Consider the following 17,562-nt stretch of genomic DNA (forward strand, 5'->3'; position numbering starts at 1 on the left):
CTGCGTTTGAAGTTGAGATAAAGTGTGTTACTAACCTCCCAGGTTGCATAGGATAGTGCTGGTTGTATTGAGTTTGCTGCGAGAACGCCCATGAGTTTGACGGACAGAGCTGACTCTGGGGAAACAGGAAACAAACATCACATTTGACACAGGAAGTTAGACCTCTGGAAACACTGTCCAACAGAGATAGACAATAACCCAAATATTCACTAGCAGTCAAGTGCTGATGTGAGTGAAACCCAACAGAAACTGTGCAAAGACATATAGACATTCACCACATAAACAACCATATACCCAGTATATAAGTAAGGCAACCCTATCTAGGTAAACAGTTACCACTGGGTACCAAAGCACTCCAAGATCCCTCCCAGTTCAGACTCACTAGAACAACAATTATAAAGAGAAGAGTTCAAAACTGTGCCTATAATCAACAACATGCTAAGAATTGATTTTCTGACAAAAAGACTTGTTATTAAACATATAACTTATTTAGTTTATTATATCATTAAGATGAAGTTGAGAAGCTAATCTGTTTTAGATCTGTTTCCTACTATTTTACATGTGTTTAACTTTAGTATTGGTCTAATCATGTGGTATTGATTTCATGGTAGTACTGCCTCTAAATTAAGATTTCAAATGAAAATAATTTTATTACAGTTAGTTTTTCTCTAAAGGGGATCGCACACCGGCCGCGCAGCTCAGCGCCGCGCCGCGCCTAGGAGAACTCGGAGGTATTGTAAACCGGAAGTGCACATTAAATAGCGCGAGCTTCGTCAGATAGCGTCTGCTTCAAAATGTAAAATATACGTTAGCAGCCAATGTTAATCATTAATGATGTGGGACACTTATGATGTTATTTAATGTTAAACTATGTGAGTGGCGCTCTGTGGCGCGACAGGGATTAGAACAACTTCCTGAGTCACAGCTGGGCGGCGCGGACAGGCGCCACCTGGCGGCGCCGGTGTGCGTACACTCATAGAAAACAATGTGTTACATTTTTTTAGAACGGCGCGGCGCTGAGCTGCGCGGCCGGTGTGCGATCCCCTTAAGAGTCTAATGGGAAATCAAGAAAAAAAAACCTTTAAAATCATGTATGATATGCTGAAATCTGACGAACAATGACAGAGCTATACGTGTTTAAAGTTGACAGTGTCAACAAAGTCAATTTTAAGAAAAATCGAGTTAAAGAATTTAAGGTTCAAAAACAAAATCACCGCATCCATACCTTAAAATCACTGTAAAACTAATAGATTTAACACACAAAGTCTAAAACAATATATATATGTGCAACTGTTTTCTTTCTTTTATTGTTTGATTGACAGCTTTAAGATCTACTGTAATGCAAGGATCTAATATAATCTTACACAACAGATCCCCAAAAGTTAACCAAACATTCACATAATTAAGACATAACAGATTATATCTGCGTGAATTCTCGGCAAAACAGATATTTTTAAAACTGTAATTCTGTGTAGATGTGTATATATATATATTGGGATCACACGTTTGCTCATCTGTGTGCATGCTTTAGATCTGTCAGTCAGCGCGAGTAAGTTATTTTTCGAGTCTTGTCTCTCTTTATATCTATTTTAACATCAAATCATATTATTTTCTAACTCCTGCAAACCGATAATGAAACCGATAATGATTTTAGACGGTGTGCAATGCGACTCATTTGTTGCGCATTGTGACTCATTTTCCCAGCACTGGTCAAATTTATTTATTTAACAGATGCTTTTATCCAAAGCCACTTACAAGTGAGGGAGCCTTTCCCATTGTGTCTTAAAAATAATATCATTATAAGAATTTGTGGTGATTGATATAGAAATGTCACTAGTTTGCTTGAAGCTCATACAAAGCTTGTGCTTAAAGCTCTTTGGGTGACTATAATATACATTTACAGTAAACACGGCATTTTATATGATAAAGTTAAAAGAGTACAGCGTGTACCTCCAAGGAGCTCACGAGGGGAGGACTGGATACACTAAACCTCGGACTCCCCAGCTGAGGGCCCTCAGGGTGCAGATAGTCCTCCGTGTTCATGACAACAGACGTGGCAAGAGAGGGCATCAGGCTTTGATCAGAAACATGGTGCCAAACCCCTGCCCATCACCAGCCATCTCTGAGAGAGAGAGACAAGTTAGACCTGAGAGAATGCATCATGATCACTTTACAATTGAAATAAAGACTTGGCAGAAAAACAGATAATAGCTGAGTTTCCATTACAGATTTGCACAAAACTTAAGCATTATTATCTAAAAGTTAACAAAAGACTATTGTGAAATGAAAGCGTTTCCATTAACTGTCTGATGATATGCAACTGTTTTTCCTCTGGCGATAAGTCATTTCAAACATCACATCGACTGATGTTGGTAGGTTTACTAAATTCACATCCACCTTATTTTTAACCGAAGGAGACATAAGAGTAGTATTATCCCAACATAAATGCCAAAGAAAACTCCTTATACTTGGGAGCAGACACGTATTGAGGTGTTTCTGGGAAGTTTTAGTTCATACCGCTTAGTTGTATCAGGTGACTTGAAAACGCGAATAAACCATTTCCATTGGAGATTTGCGAAATACACCTTTTCCGAATTGCCTGAAACACCACCACAACATTTTTGCGATATATGGGAGCTTTTGCAAAATTAATGTGTTTCCATTGGCCGTATTTTTAATTGGCAATGATCATTTGCACAATTTAAATGGTAATGGAAACACAGCTAATGAGAGACAGAAGTAACTTAAAGAGAAACTTATGATGTTCCCACGCTTTTTGATCAATTAATTTAGCAAACCGTGACAATGTCAATACTGACATCTATTGAATTTATTGATTAAGAGGATTATACATCATCTATTGTACAAAAAGTATACACATGTTTCACACCTAACTTATGATATTAAACTGGGCTAACATTAAACCAGACCTACAACACAAGCTACTAAAGACCAAAACAAACCTGTATTTATTCACTGTAAACATCTTACAATCTTATTTCCAGGTCGCCAGACAGACAGGCAGATCTCTGAAGGGAACAGTAAATTAAGGTACCAGGGTAAAGGGTTAATGCTTAAAGTATTTGAGACAGGCCCAGTCTGTGTGTGTGTTACAAGGAGGGATTACACTGTTAATACATGTGTCAGTTTTTCTTACTCCACACAACACAATCTGTCTCACACACAAACACAATAAATAAGAAACAACTAATTAAGACTAAAATAAGGATTAATTAATCCGACGGTGCATTTGTCAGCCTGAAAAAACCCAGTAAGAGCACAAAGCCTTTAAACAGATCCGATTAACACGAGCGCGAGCTCATACTGATGATTATAGGCCGTTTTAATGGATTTATAAGTGAATCTATCAGCTGCCTTTATATTTCTCTGACTGACTCTATGAAGCGCTATTGTTTGACTCGTGCTAACATGCTAACTTGACAGAAAACTCACTCACCCGGCGATAATTTAAACCCCCTGTCGTCGATAATCTTTCACGACCCCACACGATTTCTGAATCTGGCCTGTTCTTGATCGGTAGTGGTGAATGTGAGGGGTTAATCCATATTTTTCTACCCCTGTTCGGTTGTTTACCTACTTCCTGGTCGACGCCGCCATCTTGATCTTAGGAGGGAGGAGTCTTCCGGTGACGTCAGCGCGCATCCAACAACTTGGTGGAATTGGGAAAAAAATCTTTCGTTTTACTTAAACTGCGTCTATTTGAAAATAGAAAAACACAAGCTTATATAGAAAGTTACATTTCTGAACATAAATGAATGTCTTTGATTTGATTTTCCAAATTTTATTTTTTATTCTAAGCAATTGGAGCCCACACAAGGTGTAGTTATTCTTTTTTTAGGGAAAAATGGAAGGTTGTGGCAACAGGATACAGCTGCGGCAAAAATCTCGCGAAATCTCGCCGGATAAGGGCTGTTTTCATCCTAATCCTACCCCCAAACCTAACCCTTAACTCAACATCTCGCGAGACTTTTCCGTAGCTGTATCCCCTCTACTCTACACAGAACCAAAAAAGGAACCTTTTAACATTTTTATAGCCTAAATATTTTTTATAATAAATAGTTATGTACATTTCATTCAAATCAAATTTCTATTTTAGCCTTTTATATACTTCAAAACGTAATCAAATATAATATTTAGTGTTGTCTAAGATACATAAAGTATAATAACATATTGACCATATGCCACCAATTATTATTTTGTTTTCATTCAATAATGAACTGTTTAGTACTGTAACATTTAATATTAAATCAATATAATTGTAACCATCCAAAAGTCTATTAATGTTAAATAAGCATTTAACATCAATATTAATAGTTTATATTTAAATTTAAAATAAATATTAATCAATATTAAAGTAACGTCCAAGATTTTTTATTTAATGTATTATTAAGTATTACATCTTCATTATTATAGCATCAACCAGTATCATAGATTTTGACACACATTAAAGGGAACATTTAACTTTTTAAGATGTAAAATTAATCTTTTGGTTCCCCAGAGTACGTATGTGAAGTTTAAGCATATAAATAATTTATTATAGCATGTTAAAATGACCACTTTGTAGTTGTGAGCAAAAATGGGTGTGTCATTTTAAATGCAAATTAGCTGATGAAATGCAAACACATAACGGTGGTTTGTTGAAATTGAAACTCAGTTGTGCTGTCAAAACAGCTGGCAATCGGTGTCCTCCAGGCGTGTTTAAAAGTTTTGGTGTGCACAACCCCTAAGGGGCAGTATTATTATAAAAATATCCCCTTCTGACATCACAAGGGGAGCTCTTTTTTTTTAGTTACTGGGTTGATCTTTCCCACATTTTCTAGGTTGATAGAAGCACTGGGGACCCAATTATAGCACTTTCCATGATATGTCCCCTTTAACATAGACAACAAAACATAATAGCATAATAACAAACATTATGACAACTGCCAACCTTTTTTCTGGGCATTACAATATATACAGTTAACTATTATTATTTATACAGTTAATGTAATTTAATATTAATACTAATATTATTAACTGAATATTAATATTATTGTATATTTTAATTATGAAATGCATTTTTAAAATGACATCATGATAGTTTCTTCATATGAATATGTGCTAACACCGTTCATTGATCTCAGTCTTTGAAATAATGGGCGTGTAATAGTTCAGAGTCCATGAACTTTGGCAGATTTGACCTGTTTTATGTTGATTCAATCATCATCTGAGTACATTACAGGACACACACAGAGTGCTGCTTTCAAACTTCATGTATAGTTTCAGTTTTAAGAAGGCTGTAGATTACTAAATATCTTCATACACTGCCTGTAGGACTTTTAAAGTGGATTGTTTTATTTTAAATCTATGTGGATGATGAATCTCCCACCACAGATAAGTGTTTTCATTCTGTCTCTGACGGCTCCTTTTATTCTCTACACAATCAACAATGTCTCCATCTTACAAGAGTAAGTTTCTCTATCATTTTAGTATTTGTAAAATATTAACAATTGTAATAATCTTCCTTATGAAATTTAGACGGTCTGGATGGTTTTTGAAATTATTATAAAATGAACAAATTTTAACAAAAGAGGTCAACCAACCTACATTCACTCTGTACTGAACCATTAAAACCTGCCAAGATCTTTATATTTATATTCATGTATTTATGATGATGCTAGCATTTGTTTATGTACTACTAAGAGAATTACAGACAAATGGGACAATGTAAACCAATGTAATGATCCTAAAATAAAGTAAATCAAGTTGAGACAACATATGCAGATTTTTTTACAAAGTAATGTATGTAATCTGGACATTATTTAGTGGAATTCACCCATAAACTAAACCTTCTGTTGTCATACATTATAAGAGATAATCAGCAGGTTTCCATATAACATGATAATTTTTAATTCAATGTGATATGACTTTAATATGTGCTGACTAAAACTATTTTCTCATGTCATTCAGTCCACAGGTTATATTGGCTATTGGAATTGCAGTTCTTACAACTGTGTTGCTTTTGGCAAAGTTCAGTTTGAAGACAAAAACTGATGTTGATCCTCTCTTCTATGGTAAGACCACAAGACAGATCTCTTTAACGTATCAATTGATTCTCTTAGACAGTAATGAGATTGAATGGAGAGTGAATAGGGACATATTTTGTAAAGCTCTATCAAAAGACCCCAATAATCTGGCATGTGTGTCCTGAAGAGATCTCACGAATGTCTCAATACTCAATCTGATCTGAATATGACTTTAATATGACTCCACATTTATTTTACAGCTCTATACTCAATTATGGCTCTATAACAATAATTAACTCATTAAGATTTATTGTTATTTTATCTGTGACATTTTAAGAGAAGCATCTGAGACAAAGCTTTGCTGAAACACTTTTAACATTTAACTTTAATGAGCAATGAGATCAAAGAGCCTCTGACCAGTTGAATTTGGCAGTCCTTGGCTTGGTGGACAGCCAGTAAATCATAATGAAATAATCTATGAGAGAGAGAGATTTCAGCTTCTCTAAAGATCACTCACAATTTTGCCTAAGAAAACAAGCTTATATAAAGAATAGTATAAAAACAACCTCCGATAGCATTTCTCCCAATCATCCAAGAACAGACAAACAATGTTTTCCAGGATGACGGAGCAGCTTTGCCATAAGGCAAAATTGATAACTTAGTGGGTCGGGGAACAAAAAACTCCCCAGAAGACTTAAATCCCATTGAGAGTCTTCAAGAGGCTGGTGGACAAACAAAAACTGACACATTCTGACAAACTCCAAGCATTGATTATGCAAGAATGAGCTGCCATCAGTCACAAAGTCGATTGACAGCATGCCAGAGCAAATTGCAGAAGTCTTGAAAAAGAAATGTCAACACTGCAAATACTGACTTAATGTAGATAAACTTAATGTAATTGTCAATAAAAGCCTTTGACGTTTTGAAATGCTTGTAATTATACTTAAATATAAGACGGCTGTTGAATGCTTTATTTAGACTGGTTGAGAAATGTTCCACGGGTTGCCATTATTTTTCGATAAACGCGGCCTGACCTGTTTAATGTCTTAAAATAACCACCAGAGCAATATCTGTGGTAATCGTGGTATAAGAGGAATTATTGACTCCGGTTCTTTGAATTATTTGAAGAAAAAAAATGCACACCTGTGTTGCATTAACACCTTGTACATTATTTTTGAATAATTCAGAGCCTGTCATCAATTATTCTTTACGTATACCGTAGTCACATCTGAGAAAAGGTCTAAAAACATTGAAGAGCAGGGAAAATTAATATTTGTGTCATTGATTCTCAAAACGTTTGACCACAACTGTGTGTGAAAATTATAGCTTAAAAGATAAAGTGTGTTAGAGACAGATGTTTGGATGTTTGGGTTTGATGGGGAGAGAAGATGGATGAGATGAATCTTGTGAGCTTATTGTACTGATGCTCTTCATCTGTGTGTTGAAGTATTCGCTGTGTTTTCCTTCACTTCTGTGGTTGGCATCACAAATGCTTTGCAGCAGGATGGATATATCAAAGGATTTATGGACTTTTACATAAGCAAGGTCAGCACAAACACACACACACACACACACACACACACACACACACACACACACACACACACACACACACACACACACACACACACACACACACACACACACACACACACACATACATGTGAAGAGAGTATGCACTCATCTCTGTTTTAATGTCTTGAAGGCGGAACCGTACTTGAGTTCTGCTCATTGCATCATGATGGGATATTGGGATGGAGTTGTTCACTATGGGCTGCTTCTCATTATGCTCCATCAGATGAGCACAGGGTAAAAATCATTTACCTAAACAACACACGTCAGTACATCAATATAACATTTAGGTTTAAAAGAGATTCATGAGTCAGATGTTTGCTCTCATTTATCCAGAAAGCCTTTCCGGAGTATGGCTCTCGTGTGGGCGGGTTCTATCATAGCTCATCAGATCGTCCTTATCCCAGGGATTATAATCGGTAAGAAACTAAAATCATTTTACATGTATGCATTTTGGCAGATGCTTTAATCCAAAGCAAATTACATTTCTTATCACTATGTGTTTTCCTCTGGTTCAAACCCATAACGTTTTGTGCTGCTATAATGCAATGCTCTACCCCTGAGGTATACAGGAGCACGCTCTTGTTTCTGTCAGGTTATATATTGAAGTCTTTGTTGCTGTGTTTTTAGGTAAATATGGAAAAAGCCTTCAGCCTGCTCTCTGGAGAAATGCCCCTTTCTTAGTTTTATCCATATGGGCGGCAGCCAAGCTTTTCAATAGGCCAAGAGAGCTGTCAATCATTCCTGCTGACAAGGTGGGATGACTTTCTTACCACGAGTCACTTATATGTGAGACAGACTGATGGTATCTGAGTATTGACACTGTCTGATTTAAAGATGAAAAACATAAAGATGAAGGTCAAACAGATGTTTAATATGATTCATTATCTCCACTGTAGCTCTTCAAACAATCACCAGCCCAGTTATCTACTGATCTATATAAACAATACTTGAAATAAAACAGCACAACTTTGATAAAGTACTGATCTGAGTCTGAATGTTGTTTTAAGGTGGAGGCACAACAGAAGAAAGGGATTCTGACTCGACCTCTAGATCTTCTGCTCACACTCACTCTCATAGGAACTATCAGCTTCACTCTCTTTAGAGGATTTGTGAGTATCATTCCACTATCTCTCCATCCATCCATCCGCTCATCCATCTATCCACTCATTCACTCATCTATTCATCCACTCATTCATACACTCACTCATCTATACATCCATCCACCCATCCATACACTCATCCATCCATCCATCCATCCATCCATCCATCCATCCATTCACTCATTCACTCATCTATTCATCCATCCATCAATCCATCCATCCACTCATCTATACATCCATACATCCATCCACCCACCCACTCATCCATCCATCCATCCATCCATCCATCCATCCATCCATCCATCCATCCATCCACTCCTCCTTTCATTCATCCACTTATCCATCCATCCATACATCTATCCATCCATCCACTCATCTATCCATCCATCCACTAATCCATCCATCCATCCATCCATCCATCCATCCACTCATCCTTCCATCCATCTATCTATCCATCCATCCATTCATCTATCTATCCATACAAACATCCACTCATCCATCCTCCTATGCATCCATCCACCCACTCATCCATCCATCCATCCATCTATCTATCTATCCACCCACTCATCCATCCATCCATCCATCCATCCATCCATCCATCCATCCATCCATCCATCCATCTATCAATCCATCCATCCATCCACTTTTCCTTCCATTCATTCACTTATCCATCCATTAATCCATCCATCCACTCATCCATCCATCCTCCCATCCTTCCATCCAGTTATCTATCTATCCATCCATCCATCCATCTATCCACTCTTCCTTCCATTCATCCACTTATCCATCCATTAATCCATCCATCCACTCATCCATCCATCCTTCCATCCAGTTATCTATCCATCCATCCATTCAATCTTCCTTCCATTCATCCACTTATCCATTCATTAATCCATCCATCCACTCATCCATCCATCCATCCTCCCATCCTTCCATCCAGTTATCTATCCATCCATCCATCCACCCATCCACTCTTCCTTCCATTCATCCACTTATCCATCCATTAATCCATCCATCCACTCATCCATCCATCCTCCCATCCTTCCATCCAGTTATCCATCCATCCATCCATCCAATCTTCCTTCCATTCATCCACTTATCCATCCATTAATCCATCCATCCACTCATCCATCCATCCTCCCATCCTTCCATCCAGTTATCTATCCATCCATCCATCCATCCATCCACCCATCCACTCTTCCTTCCATTCATCCACTTATCCATCCATTAATCCATCCACTCATCCATCCATCCTCCCATCCTTCCATCCAGTTATCTATTTATCCATCCATCCATCCTCTTATCTTTTCATCCATGTACTCATTTTAATGTCCTTCTATCATTTTTCTCTTTCACAGGTTGTTCTTGAATGTTCTTTGGACTGGTGTTTTTCTTACATTTACCAGTATGAGCCATACATGAAAGACAGTGTTGGATTTCCTAAAGTATCAGTGAGTTCACTATATTTGTGCACTATATTTGTGTATTTTGGCAGATACATTGTATAGTATCATGTGTAAAAGAAGTGTTTTTATTATACCATCACAGACTTTATCTAGCTATGAAACTTTTTCTGCAACTAGCATATTTTGAAATGGACATTTCAGGAATTTCTGTGTTTATAAGGTGTAAATGTTTAGTAATGCAGCCCTTTACACAATCTGTATGAACTTCTGTAGTGTTAGCCCACAAAACATTCACTTTGATAATCTACTAGATTGGATTATAGTGATGAATATATAGAGATGAACTCTTTCATTTCTATTCTATGTGCGTGTAGATGTTGGTGTTTCTGTTTTATGCTCTGCCTCTCCTGACGGCGTGCGTTTATGGACTACTGACTCCTGGATGTACCTGGATGTTGGACTGGACACTGATTCTCGCTGGAGCTATAGCTCAGGTAAACATGTCAAGAATCATCAACACTGTTAATGGACTGCTTACATTGTCTGCTTATTCAGATCATTGTTGAAGCACACGTTCTTGTATCTCACTACAGTTCTGATGTTTTCACAGATTCAGTGGACTCACATCGGAGCATCCATTCACTCACGCACACCTTTCACCTACCGGGTTCCCAAAGATGAGTGGCATCTCGTGATGACCCTAAACCTGCTGTACGCCGCTGTGCCCGTTCTCCTCGCCGCCCGCTGCTACACGGACCAGGCATTCTTCATGAAGATCACTCCACAGGTACAAGCCAGCAATGGTAAGAAGATGAAATAGAGCCTTCACCTGCAAGAACATCCTAAAGGATTATAATCCACTGAGAAGAACGTGTGATGGAGAAACATCTACCACAAGATCAGATGCTGAAGTGTTACAAAGGAGAAACCTTTGAAAATAAGAGTTTAGTCTTATTGATAGAAACTAACTAGCTGAGAAAGTCTCGGTCTGATCAGCCTCAGACGATATTGGAAGCAGAGTGTTTTTCCATTTAAATCTTTATTTGTATGCTGGGTTACAAAAGTACTACTGTACAAATGCTTCAGTTGTCTGAGATTTACTGAGACAAACAATTCAAGATTAGAAGTAGATTCAGACTAAAGTGCAAACATTTATGGTCAGTTTACTGGACAGGTCTTAGTCCCAGACTAAAATGCATTGAGCTGCCTTAATTTAAAATCATATTTTATATATTATAGACATATATCCTTACACTTATCAGTGCCATTGTTTTGTCTCAACATGCACACCCATAAATGAGGTATGTTTGTAAAAAACACTTAAATGTTTTAATATAACAAAGGCCTTCGTTCCTGGATTAATCTAAACCCTGTCCGGGAAACCGACCCTCAGTATTCAGTGACTATATTTAGTATAAAGTAAATATTTTAAATATTTATATCACCTGTAATATTAGTTATTGGACATAAAGGTACAATCTTGCTATGGTTTAACATTCTGTTTATCTTATGTTTGTTTTAGAAAAAGGGTTTTTTAGTTTCCAATTGTTTATTTGTGTAAATGTGTGAAATGTTTTAAACTACTGATGTTAATCTCTGTGTTCATGGCTTATCTCTCAACAAATGAGTCATTTAGTGAAATCTCAATAAATTTGGACTCTGACATGTGTGTGCCTGTGTGCATGTGTGCATATGTATGTGTGTGCGTGTGCGCATGTGTGTGTGTGTGTGCGCGTGTGTGTGTGTGTGCGTGTGTGTGTGTGTGTGTGTGTGCCTGTGTGCATGTGTGCATATGTATGTGTGTGCGTGTGCGCATGTGTGTGTGTGTGTGCGCGTGTGTGTGTGTGTGCGTGTGTGTGTGTGTGTGTGTGTGTGTGTGTGTGTGCGTGCGTGTGTGTGTGTGTGTGTGTGTGCGTGTGTGTGTGTGTGTGTGTGTGTGTGCGTGTGTGTGTGTGTGTGTGTGTGTGTGTGTGTGTGTGTGTGTGTGTGTGTGTGTGCGTATGCGCGTGTGTGTGTGTGTGTGCGTGCACAGACACATGCAAAGAGATTTCTCTGTGAAAGTAAAGGCCGTGTCTGCTCATAGTGGATGTGTCCCATTAGGGTTAAATCTAATTTTATTTTAAATCAGTGTTTTTTAACTCAATGTTTAAAATGTCTCCCTGCACACTAAAATTGGTGAGTTATATCAGGTGTTTTTTATAAGGAGACATCTCAAACATTCTGGGAGGGAGGAGTTAAGAAACACTGCTTATTTAAAATATCTGTTTGGTTGAATCTCATGAAATCATGAATTCAATTCAGGTCACAAATCTCCCCAAAATGAAAGAAAATAAGAAACTTCTGTCATAAAACAAAAACACAATGACTTTTTGAGCCATCTTTTGTGCACTATTATTGTGTTGTTGGATAAATAAACTTCCAACATTACCTAAATCAAGCTTTTCTGTGGCCGTGCTCTTTGCCTGTCGTGATATCTCTGGTATTCTGTCTGTTAGGCTCTAAAGGGAACGCCGGGGCACAGGTTCACTGTGTAGAGATATTTATTACATTGCAACATTGAGATGAAAGATTATCTTTCTCATGTCTAATCCAATCTCTGACCCTTGATTCTGTAGATGACATCATCACACAAGTCTGATAGCGATGTCACCCTAGCTGTCCTGATGATCTTTCACTTAGTTATTATCAGACAGACATTAACCTGCATGTGCATAACTGACACACACACACACACACACACACACACACACACACACACACACACACACACACACAGTGATGTATTGAACTGAAGAGATCTGTATAACACTTCACTTTGTGAATGAGAAATAAAACTGAACTGATGCTGTCTTTGTCTTCTGAAAGATTTCATGTTTTCATTCATTTCTGAACATGTGATGCATTATGAAATCAGAAAAGTCCTTACGATTTAATTTACACCTGCCAGTGGATTTAGGATTTAGTGGATGTTTATACCTGTATCTGAAATGTATTTGTATTCTGTGTAAGAAATTATTGTACAGTATCTCCCCAAAATAGATTTAATATTGCTGAACCTTTTAGTTCAAGCAGTTCTGTGCCCTGTTCATCTTAAAACATCTGAATTGAGATGAGTTGTGTACAGAAGATTTGAATAAGGCTGAGTTTGAAATGAAGCTTAGCTTCAAATCTTGGTGAGCTCCCAGTTAGACAGGTTAAACACTGTGGGTTTAGGTTAGAAGAACATTACAAGAAAGCAGCAACAGTATACTTTTCTGAACAACACCCTAGCAACCAACCAGACCACCCTAGCAACCATATAGCAATAAAGTGAAGCATCTGCTTAGCAACACCCTGACAACATCACACCAGCATCATGACAGCACAATTCAGACACGAAACATTATTGTCTGAACATTTTATAATCTATATTTTATAATCTAGGAATGTTTATAGAAGTGAAAAACCATCTAGATAATCTCAGTAGTAGTAATAATAATAGTAATAAAAATCTTGAAATACATCTAGTAATATTTAACTTTGATTTCAATTGTTTAATAAAGCAAGAAACAACATCTGGTCTAATTCAATCAGGTTTATTGGTGGAGTTTAATAAAGAAAAACAAACCATAGTCATAAAAACACTACAGAGAGATCTGATCTTCACACAAATCACATTCAGAGACATCAGACTGAAGTATTAAAACAAATGTTTGTGTGAGTTGATAAAAGGCACAGCTGACCTCCCATAGCCTCTCAAAAACATCACCAGGTCACATTTCACTCCAAAATAAGCCTTTCACTTTATAATATACTGTATATTGATACTCTAGTAATACTGTAATGTTGCTTGTGAGATTCACCTAAAGATGTCACCGTGTTAAAACAGTAAACACTGAATGATATGAAAGAATCAATGATCAAAACCTTTCAATTAATCCACAGAATATATACAGCAGAAAATCTATCTTGATCATTCTTTATCTAACATATAATGCTCACTACAGAATACATGTACAGAAATAAACACACTGAACAAACTCAGAGAACAGAGAGAAAAGAAAACACACATTCAATTCACACACGCACCTGCACTTTACAAACATGTTACACACACACACACACACACACACACACACACACACACACACACACACACACACACACACATATACACACAAACGCGCACACACACACACACACACACACACACACACACACGCACACACACAAGCAGAGTCTTAAGGTGACTGTGAATGAAATGGCACAATATTCAAGTTTAATACTGTTTATACACTTGAAAGAAATGCTGAGTTGTTTCAACCCAAAGTTAGGTCAAATATGAAGAAACCCAACTGCTGGGTTATAAATAACTCTATGCTGGTTTGTTATTACCAACTATTGTTTTAAAAAATCCAATATTTTAAGAGTGAGTCACAAAATCCTCTGTATTTTTTCAGCAAACACACGCATCTCTCAGCTATCTCTAGTCTGGAGATCAAACAACATCTGGATCACACGCTTGATGATTCTCTGAAGATACCAGTAACAACACACATTGTGTAGATTAACACATGTTGGAGATGACTTTTACCATTTCAGAGCTCTATGAAAATTAAAGATCTTTTGCTCTCACAGTGAATCATTTCAAAAACATACAGACCATCAGCAAACACATGCAAGACAATGTGTGTAGTGTTTGTTGAAAATCATGACAGATCATAAAAACACAAAATCAATCAAAATCCAAATAAAAACTACACAAACTTTTAAAAGGTGTCCTTGTCTTAAATGTTCTGATTTGTGCACAATAAACACTGCTGGATTACTTTCAAACCAGCACCTGGTCAAAAGGGACAAAGACAACCTGCTGGGTTGGTTTAACTACACATTGTTTGGTCAGATATACTGTATGTCTGGGTTTGTCCCTTTTGACCCAACACTGGTTTAAAAATAACCCAGCGTTTTTTAACTCTTTCCCTGCCATTGACGAGTTAACTCATCAATTAAGATAAAACGCTTCCCTGCCAATGACGAGTATTTCCGGCAATCCGTAATACCGCAATTATCCACGAGGTAGCGCTCTTCTGCAACTTATAAAACCAGAAGTATTGCCCTATAGGGACAACAGCGGTATGTCAGTGTATGTTTTGAGAATCACTCTGAATCTGATCTCTATCAAAAGTCCTTCTCTCTCAATTATCTCAGCTTTTTGCTCAAAATTTGGTGTTTTTGAAGAAACCTACCCATATTTGAGCGGTGATAAAAAGAAAACTAATGAAGGTAGGATTCATTTTTTTTTTGAAAAGCAGAGGGTCTGTTCTTTCATTTTATATATAGGATGTTTATATATTTGAAGAAGAACATTTTCTGAAAGGTATTAAACTGTTGTGAAAATTATGAAAAATGCTGGCAACTTTTGAAAAAAAAAAAACACTGGCGGGGAAAGAGTTAATGTGTAATCTTCTTTATCAAACAGAAACAGCTCAACATTACTGCAGAGGATTAAAACATAACATGTAGGCCTAAATGATGTAAAGTTGAAAACAACATAGATGACTTTGTGATTTATCAGTCGAGTATTTAAAGGGACACTTCACCTTTTTGCATTAATCTTTGTATAGTTAGAACCCCAGTCATGTTTTTGAATGGTCGTGCATTATTTCCACTGAGACAGGAGAAATACAGATTTCAGTGTTGCACTTCCTTCTTTCACAGATGTAAAAATCATCATTTTGCATCATTGAAAGCAGGAAGTCCAATATCTTTGTTGAGGGAGTGAGACTACAAACACTCCTTTTCTCGGTCAAATAGGCACCAAATTCGAAATGTATGTTACATTTCGACTACAAATATGATCCACTTTCAATAAAGATTAATGTTTCCACGGGTGAAATGCTCCTTTAAGAAGACAAACTGACCACATTTTCTGTTTCTAATAAACAGGGCCTATGCAGTTTTTCTATTACAGTGCTAAATATCATTCTTACTCAGTGACCTGGCAGAAATGCAAAGTTTAGTAGAGACCACACTGAATACAAATCTTGAAACATTACAAAACACAAATAACCTACAGCTGAAGCAAACACTACTGTCATCTGTACGAGTAACTCTATACAGATCTGTCTCTATATCACTGACTGCATTAATAATCTTCTGTCTGTCAATCTACAGTAACAACCCTTCAGACCTTATCAAGACCATCTCTGATTATAAAACCTAAATGACTTGAACTGTAGTCACAAAGTTTTGAAGAAAGTGAGAAGATAAGGAGATGATGAGAAGATCAGGAGGTTCGGAGGAGAAAATCAGGAGAAGATCAAGAGGAGAAGATCAGGAGATCAGGAGAAGATTAGGAGATCCAAAGAGAAGATCAGGAGAAGATCAGGAGATGAGGAGAAGATTAGGAGATCCAAAGGAGAAGATCAGGAGAAGATCAGGAGAAGATCAGGAGATCCAGAGGAGAAGATCAGGAGGAGATCAGGAGATGAGGAGAAGTAATTGTTTCAGTTTTTCAGGGTCTGTTGTGTTTCCTCTTACTGGAAAACACTGAAAGTGAAATCACAGATAAAAGGGGACGTCTCCTGCCTTTAAACACCAGTGAGGTTTAATCTCGTCCTCTGTGACCGGATCCATGTCTCCTGTGTCTCCGGTGCTCACGCCGGGATCTTTGGTGTTGCCGACGGTAACGGTGAGATCGACGTGCTGTCATGAGACACACAGATGATATAAGCGACTGTCACAAAATATTATTGATCAAGAGTTACCCTTTTAAAAGTACTGCAGCAATATGATAGTACAGCGCTGGTATCAGATCCTAAAACTCTTTTTGATCTGTTATGATGATGCATTAAAAAACAGCATTGTACATAAATATAAAAAAATCTGAAGCATCTCAAATTATTCTCCTAAAATTTATGACAAATAAAAGTACATTCAAATTTGACCAAGTTTGTGTAATAATAATGTGTACTGAATAGCTCAGCTCATCTGGTTTTTGTCAGAGTTTGATGAGAATCGTATTCATATGAATTACTCTGACTTTAGTGTTTTGGCAAATCTGAACACAGTTTGAGAAATTGTTGAGATGTAACTCTAGTGGAGACCTTACTGAGGTCTTTTTATCAGAAGAAATATTTAAGAAGTAAAAGACAAAAATCTCAAAACAAAAGTTTCTATTTAGCAAGTGGAGTACCCTTATTCTCCACCAGAGGTCACTCCCTCTTAGACATTAAACACTACACTACACATCTCCCAGAAACCATTGCATGGACTCATTGGCTCTTATTATACCATATAATATTGTTATGCTTTATTCTGATTGGTTGAGAAATGTTCCATGGGTGTTGATTATTTTTCTGTAAAACCGCACACCTGACTTGTCAAATGTCTTAAAATAACCACCAGAGCGATGTTTGTGGTAACCGTGGTATAAGAGGAAGAATTGAGAAGAATTGAGAAGAAGAGTATTTAGCT

The 17,562-nt window shown here is 37.1% G+C and overlaps 3 protein-coding genes across 6 annotated transcripts in view; 1 reads left to right on the plus strand and 2 right to left on the minus strand.

The window, feature by feature from the left end:
- The window catches only part of LOC129443263 (protein strawberry notch homolog 2), a 29,937-nt gene extending 26,241 nt beyond the window's left edge, over positions 1 to 3,696 (minus strand). Inside the window, exons 1-4 of one of the 4 annotated variants that reach the window (XM_055203744.2) lie at positions 3,458 to 3,641; positions 2,964 to 3,029; positions 1,951 to 2,122; positions 36 to 115 (exon numbers count right to left, since the gene is read on the minus strand). In XM_055203744.2, the coding sequence (XP_055059719.2) occupies positions 36 to 115; positions 1,951 to 2,070 (200 nt within the window). In that variant the 5' untranslated portion in view covers positions 2,071 to 2,122; positions 2,964 to 3,029; positions 3,458 to 3,641. Of the gene's footprint in view, positions 1 to 35; positions 116 to 336; positions 382 to 1,950; positions 2,123 to 2,963; positions 3,030 to 3,457 lie in introns of those variants that run through there. The other 3 variants (XM_055203745.2, XM_055203743.2, XM_055203746.2) reach the window with 3 other exon arrangements.
- A 1,519-nt stretch (positions 3,697 to 5,215) lies between these two features.
- Positions 5,216 to 11,797, plus strand: LOC141362402 (transmembrane 6 superfamily member 2-like). The gene is made up of 10 exons (XM_073864415.1): positions 5,216 to 5,468; positions 5,971 to 6,074; positions 7,474 to 7,571; positions 7,732 to 7,835; positions 7,935 to 8,017; positions 8,229 to 8,353; positions 8,609 to 8,710; positions 10,060 to 10,152; positions 10,482 to 10,601; positions 10,718 to 11,797. Exons 1-10 carry the CDS (start codon positions 5,368 to 5,370, stop codon positions 10,925 to 10,927), a joined length of 1,140 nt encoding a protein of 379 aa, XP_073720516.1. The 5' UTR covers positions 5,216 to 5,367; the 3' UTR covers positions 10,928 to 11,797.
- A 1,869-nt stretch (positions 11,798 to 13,666) lies between these two features.
- Positions 13,667 to 17,562, minus strand: part of LOC129443275 (neurocan core protein) — a 56,188-nt gene continuing 52,292 nt past the window's right edge. The window contains exon 16 of the mRNA XM_073864357.1: positions 13,667 to 16,791. Within this exon, the coding sequence (XP_073720458.1) occupies positions 16,694 to 16,791 (98 nt within the window). The 3' untranslated portion in view covers positions 13,667 to 16,693. The remainder of the gene's footprint in view (positions 16,792 to 17,562) is intronic.

This window comes from Misgurnus anguillicaudatus, unplaced genomic scaffold (genome assembly GCF_027580225.2).
Source record: "Misgurnus anguillicaudatus unplaced genomic scaffold, ASM2758022v2 HiC_scaffold_26, whole genome shotgun sequence".
NCBI classification, from domain to species: Eukaryota; Metazoa; Chordata; class Actinopteri; order Cypriniformes; family Cobitidae; genus Misgurnus; species Misgurnus anguillicaudatus.